At 38.8% G+C, this 15627-nt stretch overlaps 1 protein-coding gene across 1 annotated transcript; it reads right to left on the bottom strand.

The window, feature by feature from the left end:
* Positions 1 to 3927: 3927 nt before the first annotated feature.
* On the bottom strand, positions 3928 to 5096 carry LOC108877552 (uncharacterized protein PF3D7_1120000). The gene is made up of 2 exons (XM_018667625.2): positions 4940 to 5096; positions 3928 to 4521 (listed from the first exon to the last, which is right to left on the bottom strand). Exons 1-2 carry the CDS (start codon positions 4958 to 4960, stop codon positions 3928 to 3930), a joined length of 615 nt encoding a protein of 204 aa, XP_018523141.2. The 5' UTR covers positions 4961 to 5096.
* Positions 5097 to 15627: the final 10531 nt, after the last annotated feature.

Raw genomic sequence — 15627 nt, 5'->3', positions numbered from 1 at the left:
ACCGCACTGTAGCACGATGTTCTTGTTTGCGGATCGTTGCTTGTAATTAGCTCAACCTGACAGCTGCCTGGGGACTGCCTTATGTTAGACTGCCAGACCCAGGGATTCCCAAACACTTCTCACAGTCACTATTTAACATTAGTTATGTGGCTTTTCAGTAACTCTGTGGAACCACAGCAATATTTTTATTAGCTGTCATATTAATACAATTTTGCTCATGAATAATGTCTTCTCATTTATAATTTTGTGTAGTTTAAGTCAACAAAAACTAATGAAGAATGGATCTAGTGATTGAAAAATGATTGTAAGTTCCAAATTCTGTCCTCCTTCCTCACCTGACTGTGGATCTTTAACATCACATCTTTTCAAATGCAGTAAAGATCAAACACAGCTGGACTCAACATCCTCAACAGTCAGTTGTCCTTGAGAACAGAGCATTCAGTGTTGGTTGTAGTAATACTCAACAGCTCTATCACAAAACTCAATTATAGAGAGTGAGGTTTATTTTGAAATTCTTTTATTGGGCTTTTATTTTCAGTATCTCATTGTTAAATACTCCACCTGTTTCCACAGACACTTGCTCTCATTCAAAAATGTGACAAGAGGATGAATCTAAACTGACCATTATATACAATGTGTGTGTTTTACTCATTCCTGTCTCTAATGCTATCTTTATTGTTATTTACTCTCATTTGGCTTCGTGTAAGTGGATCCAGTGAGATGGGAGTCCCTGAGAGCTTGTTTAACATCAGATAAAGACCAGGTATGTAATAATGAATTATAACTATGCTAAATCATGATGGATTTCCACTTTCTCCACTGATTTCTTAGCAGATGCAGTAAATGTTGCTTTGTGACTTGTGAGTATTTGCTGCTATCAAAGCTGCAGAAAGCTATGTCAGGTTTCCTTTTTGAGTTGACACAGTGACAACTGTTTGAATAACCAGCACTCAATACATTGTTTACATTCCAACACAAACACGCTGGGATATTCTGGAGCTAAAATTGAGCCAACGTCGCCCCTCCTGTCCTCCTGTGTAATGTCCCATGAAGTAGATGTAGCTTTAAGCATGATGGGGAGGTCTTTGTGAGGAGTCCCCTGTCTATGTCAGGATGATCATCTGCTGTGAAATCAATCCCATGTGGCTGTGCTGTGGCCATGTTTATACTACGAGTAAGGACCTGAAATGAGTCACAGACCTGTTTTGGTGGACCAAAAATAACAGCAGCAGCTTTTTTATGATGGTGTCGCTTTAAGTGTGAGACTGTTTCTAATTTGGATCATTAGCGACACCATATTGTAGGCAAACAAAGTATTCCCTGGGCTGAGCCTGAGGCGTGCTACTCCACTTCAGGTATTAACCTGAAAATTGGAAAAAGCAAGTGTACCACAGGGAAGAGGGTCTGGGTCTGTGTAACCCTTGTATTTATAGCATTGCTCTGAAGGGTCAGGATTTTGTGCTGATTCCCACCCCCCCACAGTGATTGTCGTGTCATAAATAGCAGTTATATGCACACGTTTTTCATTCTGATTTGAATCATTCTGATTGAAGATTTCTGGTCAAGTGTTTACATGGGATGTGATTAAACACAGTCTGGTATTTACATGCGGCGACACATTTAATCGGAACAGCTTTGTGACATGAGCAGAAGTGATGAACACCTCATACATTCATCTTTCTCAGTGACTCTTTTATCTCCTGGGCAAATCACGTCTCTGAAACACTTGAGCAGAGATTTTATAATGGAGGAGGCAAAGCACGTATAGTCTAGTCTGTACGTCTCCTACGGGGGCAGGAGATGCAGACAGACTTTGAATACATATGGCAGAGGAGAATATCAAGACAAAAACTTATGTGATGTATCAACTGTGTTAACCACTCTCCAACCAGAGGAGAAGAGTCTAAATCATCATTAAAAAGTTAAAGTTTATTGTGTTTAAAGCAGGAACGTCAGTTAATCAGTCTGCTTTTATCTATAAATTATTCTGAGTGATTGTCACAGTATCTGTCGTCCACAGCTGCTTTATACTGCATGAAAAGTTTCTTCTTCAGTGCAAATGCTGTTGTGTCACATTTAACGCTGACATGAGTGTTTATGAAGCGAGATGCCATCGTGTGTGTCTGTGTTTGTGTGTGACTCATTTATAACAAGTAAGTTCAGGTATAAAATAAGTTTTGTTTGAAGATTCAGTATGTTTTAACAAATAGGCCTCACACAGTCTGCTCCTTCCTCTGCCAACCTCTTAGCAGCAGTTATCTTTATGTTTTGGTCTGAAAGTTAACACTGTGACATTACATAAGGTCCATCCTCGAACATTAACCCACTCATTATATTTTGAGCAATTTTATACAAAGGTGATTGGCAGTCTTTAGCCATTAAAGGGCTATTCCCTAAATTTGAACTGAGGGGTATAAAACCAAAACCACAGCCAAACCATGTGGACAGTGCTGTATTATTTTATGGAATATTTCTTTTGGGTCATTGATGGCCAGAGGTGGAAGTTGTTTTTGAACGCAGTTGATTCAGGTGTGTTACCATTAGGGACAGAGCTTTTTAAATCAGATCATCTAAATAATATTTTATTCTCTGTTGTTGAGTAAACTGTGCAGATCCAGTGATCTTTTAGAGCATTAAGACTGATTTAACTCCTGTTTTCTACTTGACATCTAAAACAAACAACAAATTTAAAGATATAAAAGAGAAGATGATCATATCTGATCTGTTCCACCAACACATATACTGTAATACTGTAGAGCCAGGAATCCTGTATCTATATTCAGAAAGGCGTACACAGGCAGATGTAGAGTAATTCACTTCAACAGAACTGAACTGAAGAGTTGACATGAAACATCACAGTCCTCACAAATGATTTGAAAACATATATTTAACACACATGACAAACAAGACATGAAGGGTTTGTTTTAGGGAGAGGGAAAGAGGTGGGGGAGAGAGGGGAAAGAGGGGTAAAGGGGTAAAAGAGAAAGGGGTAAGAGGGAAAGAGAGGGTAGGAAAGGGGAAGGAGGGTGAGGGGAGTGGGTAAGGTAAGATGGGGGGAAAGAGGTGGGGTTTCAGAGGGAGGGATCCTCTGTTGTGGCTAACCCCTGTTCTTTTTCTTCCCCCTCTTCTTCTTTGGTTTCTCTTTTTTCTTGTTCATCTCTTTAGCTTCACTCCTCTCTGTCTCCTCCTCCGTCTTTTCATCGTGTTGGTTCTCCATCTTTTCTTGGCTCTTGTTCTCCTCCTGCTCTCTCTGTTGTTTTAGAGCCAGTTCCAGTCTCAGACTCTTCTCTAAGGCGTTTCGTCTCTGCTCTTCTCTCTCCTGAAGCTCCTTCTCTTTCTGACTGAGCAGGACCAGGCAGTCCAGGTACGCCTTAGTGCAGGCCTTCCTTTTTTTGATTCCTGTTTCCAGGAGCTCATCTTTTTCTTTCAGCTCCTGTCTCAGCTGGCTCTCTATCCTCCTATGACCATTGTCACCTCCTTGGTTCTTCTCCAGCTTTTCGTTGTCTTTGTTCTTCATCTTCTCTTGGCTCTTCTTCTCCTCCTGCTCTCTCTGTTGTTTCAGAGCCAGCTCCAGGCTCAGACTCTTCTCTAAAGCTTTACGTGTCTGCTCCTCGCTCTCCTTCAGCTCCGTGTCTTTTTGACTGAGCAGGTTCATGCAGTCAACATAAGCCTGAGTATGAGCCGTCCTTTTGTTGATTTCTCTGTTTAGGAGCTCATCTTTTTCTTTCAGCTCCTCTGTGAACTGGCTCTCCATCCTCCTCAGTTCATCCTCAGCCCTCTTAGTCTCCTCCTCCGCCTTCTCTTTGTATTTGTCCTCCTGTTCTCTCTGGTCTTTCAGAGCCAGCTCCAGTTTTAGACTCTTCTCTAAGACGTCATGTGTCTGCTCTTCACTCTCTTTCAGATCTTTTTCTTTTTGACTGAGCAGGTTCATGCAGTCAACATAAGCCTGAGTGCGAACCTTTTGGTTTCTTTTTTAAGGAGCTCATCTTTATGATTGAGCTCCTCTCTGAGGTGGCTCTCCATTCTCCTCCAACCATCCTCACTCCTCTTGGTCTCCTCTTCCACTTCCTCCTTGTATTTCTTCTCCTCCTGATGTTTCTCTTCTTTGAGAGTCAGCTCCCATCTCAGGTTTGACTCTAGAGCTTTACCTCTCAGCTCTGCACTCTTAAGGGCCTTTTCTTGTCTATTGAGCAGGTCCAGGCAGTTGACATAAGCCTGAGTACGAGCCCTCCTTTTGTTGACTTCTCTGTTAAGGAGCTCATCTTTTTCTTTCAGCTCCTCTCTGTGCTTCCTCTCCATCTTCCTCACTTGCTCCTTAAGAGCCTTGTTCTCTTCCTTCACAGCCTTTATCTCAGAGATGGCGGAGTAGAGGGCATCTCTTAGGCTCTGTACAGTCTGCTGCAGCTGTACTACAGCAGGGTTGAACTGTGCTGCCCTGTAAAAGGAAGCAGTGACTTGCCTGTAAAGGGGAGCAGCGACTCGCCCGTAAAGGGGAGCAGTGAATGGCATTTGTCCAAATGCCTGAAAAATAGAAACATACATGTAGTTCAAGGCTAAAAGTCCAGTCACACCTTAACACAACATGTACACTTATTTATACAATTGAATCTACTTTAGTCTAAGGACAGGACTCCTGGAAACACTCCTCAACACAGAGCTACTGCACTAGAACTGCTATTCTGTTAATACTGTTCACATTGTACATTTTTTAGACAATTCATATTCACCCCCCACTGTTATTTACAGATCTCTATACATATGCACATTACTCTGCACTTCACTGTTTTTCTGGTTCAATCTTTAACTACATCTCGTTGTCTCAGTGCTTGTATTCTGTGCAATGAGAATAAAGTTGAATCTAATCTAATGTAATCTGCCAAGTATCAGAGGCACAGTGAAGAAAAAAAAAGTTTCTCCAGGTCAAATGAGAAAATCTTACCAGGTGTCTTTGTGGGTCCATTTGTTGTTGAGTTGCAGCAAAGACAGCAGTCACAGTTGTTAAAGTAGAAGTTGAAGTTAAAATAGTGGTCGTCGATATCAGTTGTCGTCGTTCTATAACAGTTGTACGTTCGTTCACCAAAGACAGAGACGGTACTCGGTTCAAGGTCATGAAGGTAAATGAGGTTTGTTCTGTAGATCCAGGCTTCAACCAGAATGTACAGTATTCTGTCAGAGTTCTAGAGTGATGATGTGATAACTGAACATTCTCATCATCTGTTCTAGTTATAGTTCATCAAGATTCTAACTAAGCTGGTGATGGCATTTTACAACTCACATCTGATTAATTTTGAACATCCATTAAGTAATGGTAAAATGGTAAAAGCACTATGAGAAAATGTTGACACTACATTTTCATTTGATAAGTTCAAGCACAAAATCACCAACATCCTTTATTGGTAACAAGAAGTGAACAAATTTTCTTCTGTCAAAAACACACAACAAATCAGTGAAGAGAAAAGCTCCATAAGCTACAAAAGATCCTGTAACTTCAGTGTCTGTTCATAGTACTGTACTCTATACTCTATATCTGTGGCTTATGATCTATGTTTATGTTTTAGAGGACCTCAAAGGTAAACTCAGTGTTACTGTTATTGACTAAGTTTAAATCACTTCAGTCGATACAAGTTGATTTTCATAACACTGAAGACACATGGTGTGTTGTTCACATAATGATCGTTGATAGGCTGTTACAGTTTTAAAGTCACCCTCCATTCCAAAATATTTTTTTCTTATTGTTAGTTCACTTGAATGTTCAGCCTTCACTATGCAGAATGATGGATGTCAGTTAAAGGTGCACAGGTGTAAAGTACAGGTATACAGTTAACATCTGAAGTATGTGGACAGTTTGTTGTTCGGCGCTCTGAGTTTCAGCACATTCAGCTTGAAATAAAATACTGGATACTACATTAAAGTGCCAAGTCTCAGCTTTAATTTGTGTAGGTTTCGATCACCATAGACTAGATAACTGTGTGGGGGGATATAAACTTTTAATCACATTGGCTTCTAAGAGTGTGTGTCCATACAGTGTTTTTACCTTGTAGAAAAGTGCTAGCAGGGTGCTGGGGAATGCTACATCCCAGAGTTTCTTCAAAAAAAAAAAAAAAAACAAAAAAAAAAACCCTGGCATTGTGGCCTTTGCTTTTTATTACTATTTGTTTGACACTGTTTTTTTTCCAACATGTTTTACCAACAGGAGGATGTTTGGCCCCGTACTTTGTATGGATGAGCTTGTTGCTGATTGAATTTGAAATGTTCACCTGACAATATAAATGACAATATAAGTTAACAAAAGCACATAATGGTTAATGGTGGGGAAACCCTTATGTTGTTTTAGCATCAGTCCTTTAGCATTATGTGTGTATGACGTAGTCATTATGAGCATACTTATAAGCCAAGGCAAGCAACAGTGTAGTTGTTAAGTAAGAAATTCAGCAGCAGTGCTAAAGGAGGGCCAGCAGACTTTAGTGCACCCGGGGAGATGTCAGGGCCTCAGATCAGTTGTCATGTCAACAGACATTACCATAACATTTTTGGGGGCTGCTTCAGGAAGGAAAAATGAGATTTATTTTTAAGTCTGTAATAGTGCTCGCAGCCATTAACTGAAGGTCAATGTTCCCTAAAACACAGAAAAAGCTGAAAACTGTTAATGGAAACTGTGATGGAAATGTTTTATCTTGGTGCTTTTTGACTTATATGAAACAAGTACAAGGTACAGGATATGTATGACGTGTGTAACGCAAAGTCAAACACCAATTTGAGAAAAATGATCAGTTTTTACAAAAACATCCCATAAATAATAGACTTAGGAACCAGCTACTTTTAGTTTTAAAGTGATGACAAGTAGGAGACTTGAACACCAACACATATTTTTTAAATAAACTGCATTTAGTTGTCTGATTTAGTTTCTGTTCTGGTGTACTTTTTTAGCAGAACCGTGAGTTGAGCCCATCATTGTAATGGTTTTGTCTTAACGGTGGGAAGAGTGCACAGACAGTTGTGATGTGTACAACAGACTGTAATGTCAGGCAGTACTTCATTTGACAAAATGTGATCTTTTTACTTTCTGTTGATAAACATAGTTGAGGAAAATTGATGAGTGAACACTTACACAATTGCATTTTTAACCATCAGTATTGTATATTTTTAAATCTTAACACTGTCAGAATAATACTAATACTTTGTTATGACAAATGTAACCAAATGTAACTATGCAAATATTAGTTTATATATTATTAGCTTATTACCCACTTGAATAATTGATAGTGTTTTCCTTACATAGATGTTGTAAGAGTGCACTAATCACATAACATTTTCATGTGGCTCTGATACATGAGAGGGATCAGTCTTATAATCTGAGCAAAGTCTAACTCACACATTGTCACTAAGTCATTGTGGGATGTCAGCATGCATGAAGTCAGACACTGGGTCAATACCAGGCCTCAAGCCTGATCAGTACTGGATCTACTTCTTTTTTTTACACACACACACACACACACACACACACACACACACACACTCTAACATTTTTGGGCTCCTAAATTAATAAAGAATTGTAGTGAGTGGCACATGTCACAGTGTAAAAAACAGTTAACATATTGGCCACCACTACCCCCCCACATTGGCTTCTAAGAGTGTGTGTCCATACAGTGTTTTTACTTGTAGAAAAAGTGCTAGCAGGGTGCTGGGGAATGCTACATCCCAGAGTTTCTTCAAAAAAAAAAAAAACAAATGCAATTTAAGTGGGGGGGGGGGTAGCCATCAGGGATTACCTTTCTTCTCTGAGTAGCCAGTGGTTGATTATGTAATGTTTGCCACAGAGTGTTGTGATGTTGTTTTTTCTACACAGCAACTCATTGCCGTTCAGCAATCTCTCTATTTATGATGAGTTGCCAGTGACAACACAGCAGTGGACCCTTTGCTGACGTTAAGGACACCAGGGTGTCTGTTACCTCTGTTATATTTTCACTGTTAACCCTAGGCTCATATTACTAGGAATGAGTCATTTAGAGAGAGACAGAGAGAGAGAGTGAGTGAGTTGGGGGGAAAGATAGGGATGGAGCTGAAACTCACACAGAGGAAAAGAGAGAGGGAGAGAGAGAGCATACAGAGTAAGAGAGGCAGAAGTAGATGGGGGGTAATATAACATACTATGATCTAACACTAGCATAGCATTTTATGGGTGATCGTGTTTACATTTGATCTTGAAACTTTTTCTTCACATTGTAGGTCTGTCTATGAGCCTCATGCTACTATTCTGGTAACCATGGAGACCAAGTGTGCAGAGAGACCAAATGCAGATGCCTCCATCCCCAGCCCTCAGAGTGAAGCTGTGGCCAATGAGCTTCAAGAGTTGTCCCTGCAGCCCCTCAACCTGCTGCCAATCAGAGACAGGAGGAGTGGTGAGTTACAGATTTGTCTTCATAAGAACCAAATAAAAATGTAAATAAATCATGTTTAGTTGTCATGTACAAAGATACTAGGATGAAACATGGTCCCATTTGATTAAATTCCTGTATTAAGTATAACTAGTATAGGTAGTTCTCTGTATTTTAAGAAACTGTGTGAAGACAAGTGTCAAAAATGTCCCTAGAGGGAGACAGGGTGTTTGGTGTGAAGGTTTTTCCAGTATGTGTGCTGCTGGCTGACAGAGTTTACATTTCAGACATATTAGGACTCCCTTCGCATTACCTCATTGTAAACAACAAGTGCTGTCTTCTACCAGGCCCATACTCCACTCAGAGAAAAATAGTGTACACACCATTCATTGAAGTGCTTTCCTTAAAATGATGCTTAAATGACAAAATTTAATGATAAGTACAAATTTGAGGTACTTGTACTGTACTTGTACTGTATTTTTCATGCCACTTTATTCCTCTTCTTCATTAGGGGTGTATTAAGTGATATTATTACAGCATTCAAAACCTTGCTACAACTACTCAATATACAAGTAGAACAAACATCTGTACAACAGATCTTAGATGACACAGCAGATCACATTGAACACAGTACACAATACAATAGGACCAACTACAACAGTACAAACACATCAATGCATGGATATGTGATATTATTATAGTGTAACACAGAACATTTTCTGCATCATACTTTTAATACTGTGTTAAAAGTCAGGTCACTGTGGCTACACAAAATATGCTTTTGGCCATAACTTAAGAATTAGGATGCTAATTTACTGTGACTGGACTGTTTGGTGGAGGCATACAACTGTGAGACAGTAATTCTAGTTTCACAGTTAAATGTAGAATCCTGTAGCTGGAGGCATTTAGCTGGTGTCTTGTTTTAGGTCTTGATAAAGCAGTAATCGCAAAGAATAATGTCCATGTTTTATGTGCAGCTGAGATACTGATAGAAAAAAAACAAAAACATGTCAGTCAGGAAATATTGTAAATATACACGAATAGAGTTAATGATGACCCTAAAATTGGTCTTTGTAATGACAAACTGTCCCATTGTTTGAAGGTCTGCTGACACAGCTGGTCTGTGCGTGTGTATCAGTAAGTGCTTCACATGGAGACTGTTTATACAACTTTCTGTCAACCCAGCGTGGTCAGGTTTTACATTTTTCTTTATATTCTGAAGTGAAAATAACCCCATGTTAGGTGAATATAAACAAGTACAATACAATAATCTTAGTGGTATTTACAGCACTGTTTCTCCTTCACGTTTTTACCTCTGAGTGGAAATTTTGACGCATGAGCATTTGACCAACTAAAGTAAACTGTGGAGCGAAATAAATATTTAATATATGTGGAGAGATCCAATAAATCACAATAAAATGTATAAATGATACGGTGCCTCAAGTCTAAACCATTTTCCGTTGAATGGATAAAGTTTTATCCACAAGAAAAAATCTTTTTCTCCTTCTCTTTTCCTCGGAAGGTCACAGCATAGAGATCTTATGTTTTGATTTGTGCAGTATCAGTATACCTGTTACAGTAAGTGCACGGCTGACTCAGTAATCTGAAACATGTGGGGAATGACGCACCAGTTAGATCAGAATACACTGTTAAGCCTTTGTTTGTCTTCAAAAGGTGCATATCTCCACCTTCTGAGCAACAGAAGTATTGCAACCAGCATTTTTTGTAAGACTGAAACAAATATGAATCTATGGTGTCTGGTTTAACAGTTCATGAACAGAATCTGATAGAGTTAAGTTCACTTATAGTCCCTTTCGAATCCCATTAATCAGCCTGGAATAACTCTCCTGTAAGTGCCACTGTGTGTGTGTGTGTGTGTGTGTGTGTGTGCAACCCTAGACACGGTGTGCACAGATGAGGAGGTTCTGGATATAGCGTTGTGGCCAGCTGGTGCTGCTATTTAAACCAGGGGAGCAAGTACAGAGGTTAAGAGGAAGGAGAGATGTAATATCAGAGGAGGGGTTGGTTGAGGGGGTGAGGTGAAGAAAAGGTATTGGCTGAGGAAATGTATTTAAGAAGAAGAAAATAGAATCTAAGGTGGAATGAAAAACTCCTTTGACCTAATTGCAGTGTGCAGGTTTTTTTTTTTTTTTTTTTTTTTTTTTACGTGATGGTAGTAATTTAGGCCTGGCCAGTGTGTTGCACACAGTTGCAAATGTCCAAATATTAACAAATAGTTCAAATTTGAAGAAAAAAAAATCGTGTAAACTTTCGTTTTTTGACCCACAGTGCAATTTAATAAAAATTCATGGCCACAAAACACCTGACACTTACGTTCGGTACACGTTGTGGAGCTGCCAAAATATGGTCATATTATTTTTAATAGTTTGCAGGAAAAGCGGGATGGATCTAACTTATTCTGCCTTTGGTTTTTCATACAAACTTCAGTTTGACTGACATGTGGATCAATAGTTAATAACTACTGTTTTAGAAAGAAAATAGAAAGCGGAGAAATACAGATATGAGACTGATAGAGTGGATATATTTGAGTCAACAGCTAATTTAGAAAAAAAATTGCTCTTTGTATGAATGATATGGTCCCAGTGGCTAATAAGAATGTTGATATGTGTATTTATTTCATGATTACGAAGAGAGTCTGTATGTTGAATGCAGAAATACGTACAACAGAAATATGATTATTGAACAGTTTATCTTCTTCACATGCATGACGACTCCACCAGGGGGTGGAGGAGTCAGGGCCACAGATAATTTGACACTTGTTTACAGCTTTCTCTTGTTTTAGGAAGAGCATAGTTATGAAACTGGAGATGAGGTGGCATATATAGCAATAAATAAGGGGAAATATGATAGTAAAAATAGTTTAGTTATTAGCCATAGTTTAGTTATTAAAAATTAAAATATACTCTGGCTCATTTTAATTCTTTATCAGTTTAAAAAGTTATAGGTGACCATGATGCAGCTTTTCATGACCCATGCATCTAGAAAACCTTCAGTGCCTCAATGAATTTTCAAAACTGCTACCACCACAACCAAACAGCAGATCCATGACCTCTATATGTCAAATAAACTTCACCCTGCTACAAGTGGCATTAGCGTAATGTCTTGAAGTGAGGATAACTAATTTTCTGTGGGCTGTAGCCTCAGAGCCTCATGTAGTAATGAGCTGAGAAGTGGTTGGGGCTCTCTCTGAAGGTTTTTAATGAACACACACATTGACACATACGTTTACAGCAGCTGCTTTTGGCAATGACCTCTTTTGACCTCTAGTCTCATCATGTCCTCTCTGTGACATAACAGCACATTCTTTTAATAGATTCATGGACTACCTCAGCATACATGACAGTGAACAATGATGAACTCATAGCCAGAGATGTTGTAGGCTAATGAGGTTAAACACAAAGATCAGGCAGTACCTTGGCAGAAAACACTTACGATTTTATACTGTTTCATACTTTGCACAGGGTCATTGACCAAAAAAAGTCTGGTCGTTGCAGTTATAAGCCACGCCTCACCAAATCTCAGGTTGGTTGAATAGTCCATCACTTTGACTCAGTCTGAAATATCTCTACAACTGCTGCATTGTTTTTCATTAAATTCTATACAAACATTCATGGTCCCTGAGGATGAATCCTGATGACTTAGGTGATCTCCTGACTTCTCATTTAGTGCTACCATGAGGTTGACATTGCAGTTCAGGGTGAAATCTCAACAACTGTTGGATGGATTACCATGCACTTTTGTGCAGACATTAATGGTCTTCTTTTAAACACCAGTGCTACTCTACTACTGCCGTTTTGTATGGGGACTGAAGGTGCTCCCTGGTTTTTAGTCCAGTTACTTGCAATGGGCTGCCTTTATGGCAGAAATTCTATGTGTGTTGAAATTCATTTACCTTATTAACGTTATCTTGACCAGTAATATCAGTGTCCTGTATACTGTGCTTGAAAGCAGGATATAGTTTTTCCGCACAGTGACTGCTTGTTAATGTTTGTTATCATGTTTCCATTCAGGAAGTGCTTAGTGTAATCCTTAGTGTTAATTAGACTCATCTAATTGAGTGGCACTAGCCAATAAGCTTGCTGTAATAAAGTGCACACTGTGTTCCTACAGAGGAAACTTTAATGTTCTTTTTCCCAATCCAGTAACTATAGCAATATGTATGCTGAAATGTAAAAAAAAAAAAAAAAGACAGTATACACATTTTTTGGTTTTAGATGACTGAATATGCGTCATTCTTTATTGTACAGGGACAGAATTTCTTTCCTCCAAAAGAATGTTCTAATTATGTACTAATTACAGAGAAGACAGAAAAAGTGTTGAATTGACAAAATCCCAATTAATTCTTTCTAATGAATTCCTCAACAGCAGTTCAGCTGAACATGCAAAAATGTGAAATGTAAAATATTTCCAGTAATTCGTAACTAATGAAAGAACATTTACTTGGTTATAATTACAAATTTTCTTTGAAGGAAATTCCTAATTTTCCTATAATTAGTACCAAATTACATGCTCTTATCAAGAGAAATTATCAAAAAATTATTAGGAAAGAACAAACCTGTGAAATAAACCAGCTCAGTTATGCATGACACAAAAGAAATGTTTCAATAATAATCTGAAAATCTTTACGTCAGTGTCCAGTATTAGCTTTTCCTGAAGCTTTCAACCACATCCCGTGGTCCTCACCACTCACTGTGCACAAATAATCCATGCTAGGATCTCATGGTGACAGCTGAGTCAACTCTATGATGGCTGAACAGGCACGGTGCACTGCTATAGACCACTGGATTTTGCTGAAAAGGTCTAGAAGAAGTTAGTTAACAGCTCAAGTAATTTTTTTTATTTTTTGTCAAATGCTGAATAACAATTAAAGACATGTTCAGGCATCTGTATATTCAACACCCCTACCTGAAAACAGAAAATGCCCAACATTCAAACTACAGTTATGGCCTTAGTGGATCCAAAGCTTTTAATGGTTGAGAAAACTCTCCAAACCGCAAACAGATCTGTTTCTGTTTATTAATAAACAGCGATTAACATCTGCCTCCACTGATGCAGCAAGACCAAGCTCTGTGGGTGGGAGAGAGGAAGAGAGAGATGGAGATTTACAGTCCACTTGGAGCCCTTAGCAATTTGTTGGCTTTTATCTCAACATTTATGACTGATATGAGGACACACTCTGTAGAGACTGCAACAGACTCAGATTTATACAAACAAAAATGTGCAGATGCATTTTTAGATACAGTTTTACTCTCACTGTTACATAAATTATAAAGACACATGAGTGTGCGCAGAGTTAACGCACAGATACACACTTTATGAGAAGAAACAATCATGCACACCTTCACATACACACACACAAATACACAGCAAAGCAGGATTATCCCTGCCAGCGTTTTGGTTGGGGCCTTATCTGAAGTAATGGCGGATCAGAGTCCTGATTCGTTTCCCCCACTCTTGTCAGACTGAGGAGTTCTTTGCCTGGGGACACCACATCTTGCATATTAACACACTCAAGCATCAAGAATGCACACATGGACACATCATCCTGTATATTTAGCACAAATATACAGGATATATAAATATACAGTCTTATTTGTATGAATCAGCTGCCACTGACCAAAATTTACATTTACTAAAGCATGCACTTTACTGTGTTCCTTTGTTTTCAAAGCAGTACCGTCACTACATTATTCTTTTTCATCAGCATAATTTGAACATGACAAGCACCGTCGGTTCATTGTGATGCTAACTGACAGATGAGAGGAGAGTGCTTAGTTTTTTTTCACCTTGGAAGGGCCTTCTCTCACCCTTTAATGTCATGTCATATTATCTGATGTCACCTGGGACAGAGCCTTAATAATGGAGATGAATGAAACTGTCAGTGGATGGGAGCAGGTGTTTTATAGTGACATGCAGGGAGAGGAGAAGACAGTCCAGCTGAAAGAGAGAGATAAAGGCACTTTAAAGGCAGGCAGGCAGGCAGGTACGCATCATTGACTTGAAGAAAGAAAACAGATCAGCTGGTAGATGCAGTTATGATTTCTTTTTATTATTATTATATTCCCAAAGTTGAAGTCACCATGGTTAAATGTTGAAGCCAGTGCAAACAGGACTTGCACTTTATTACTGCTAGAGCAAAGACAGAAAGTCAGTTAGTTTTTCCAAGAAATGATGCTCTTAATATCCATTTCATTTCTTCTTTTGTGTGTCCTAGTAGCAACACTGAAAATCTTTGCTCCATTAAAATGACATAAACATTTACAGGAGCTATTTATAAGTTTTGCTACATTGCTAAATAGCCAATGTTACCATTAACAGATGTTTACTAACCAGTCTAGGAGAAATGTTTCGAGTTCAGCAAACTTCATTTCTTTACTCACCAAGAGCTGTCTCCATAGGTGGAAAGCAATGCCAGTGTTTTCTCGACTGAAATTAGCATGCTAACAGCTAGCCCTGGCCTAGCCAGCCCATCTATCACTATGATGTTGACTCACTGTAGTGTATAGTCTGCCTGAAGAAGTAGCTCATACAACATATTCTAACCTCTTGCAGCTCTGTGAGGCTGTACTTAGGCTCACAATGACAGTGCTAATATTTGTATAATGTAAGCCATGTTCACTTACTTACCATTAGTATTGAAAGTATTAGAACAAATTAACATATTGACCAGATTGCATGAGAGGAAATGTAAGGATGATCGAAGGTATTTCTGTTCATCTTGAATAGGGACAGTCCATGTGTACCAAATTTCTTGGCAATCTACCCAAAAGTAGGATTAATCCTCTGAGCACTATGCATATATGCACAGAATTTCATGGCAATCCATCCAATGGTGGTCAAGACATTTCACTAAAAGCCAAAATATTAACCTGCTGGTAGCACCACAGGAAAAGTCAGGTTCACCAAATTCAGTAGGATTCCGGTTCTGCTCGAGGTTTCTGCCTCTTAAAAGGAGGTTTTTCCTTGCCGCTGTCGCCTAGTGCTTGCTCATGGTGGGATCTGTTGGGTCTCTCTCTCTGTAAATACCTATTTTAAAGAGTAGACCTCATTTGATATCAAATTTGCACCTTATGAATTGATATCATATGATCAAGTCCCTTCTACCTTTTCCCTTTTACCTGGTGTTTTGATCAAATATATGATAAATGTATTTGGGTTTCAAATACATAAACAGTATGAGTTAAGTTTCTTAAAACTCAACAATACTGACAACAGTAAGGCCTCTTTCTTT

This window comes from Lates calcarifer, unplaced genomic scaffold (genome assembly GCF_001640805.2).
Source record: "Lates calcarifer isolate ASB-BC8 unplaced genomic scaffold, TLL_Latcal_v3 _unitig_5907_quiver_3125, whole genome shotgun sequence".
NCBI lineage: Eukaryota > Metazoa > Chordata > Actinopteri > Centropomidae > Lates > Lates calcarifer.
The sequence above is the reverse complement of the archived record's forward strand: the minus strand, read 5'-3'. Positions and strand labels throughout refer to the sequence as shown.

What these genes read in the sequence shown, in the direction of transcription:
- LOC108877552 (XM_018667625.2), bottom strand. Translation starts at nt 4,960, where the DNA reads ATGGACCCACAAAGACACCTG. An exon ending in TGGACCCACAAAGACACCTG is followed by an intron (nt 4,522 to 4,939) that starts GTAAGATTTTCT and finishes TCTATTTTTCAG; the next exon opens with GCATTTGGACAAATGCCATT.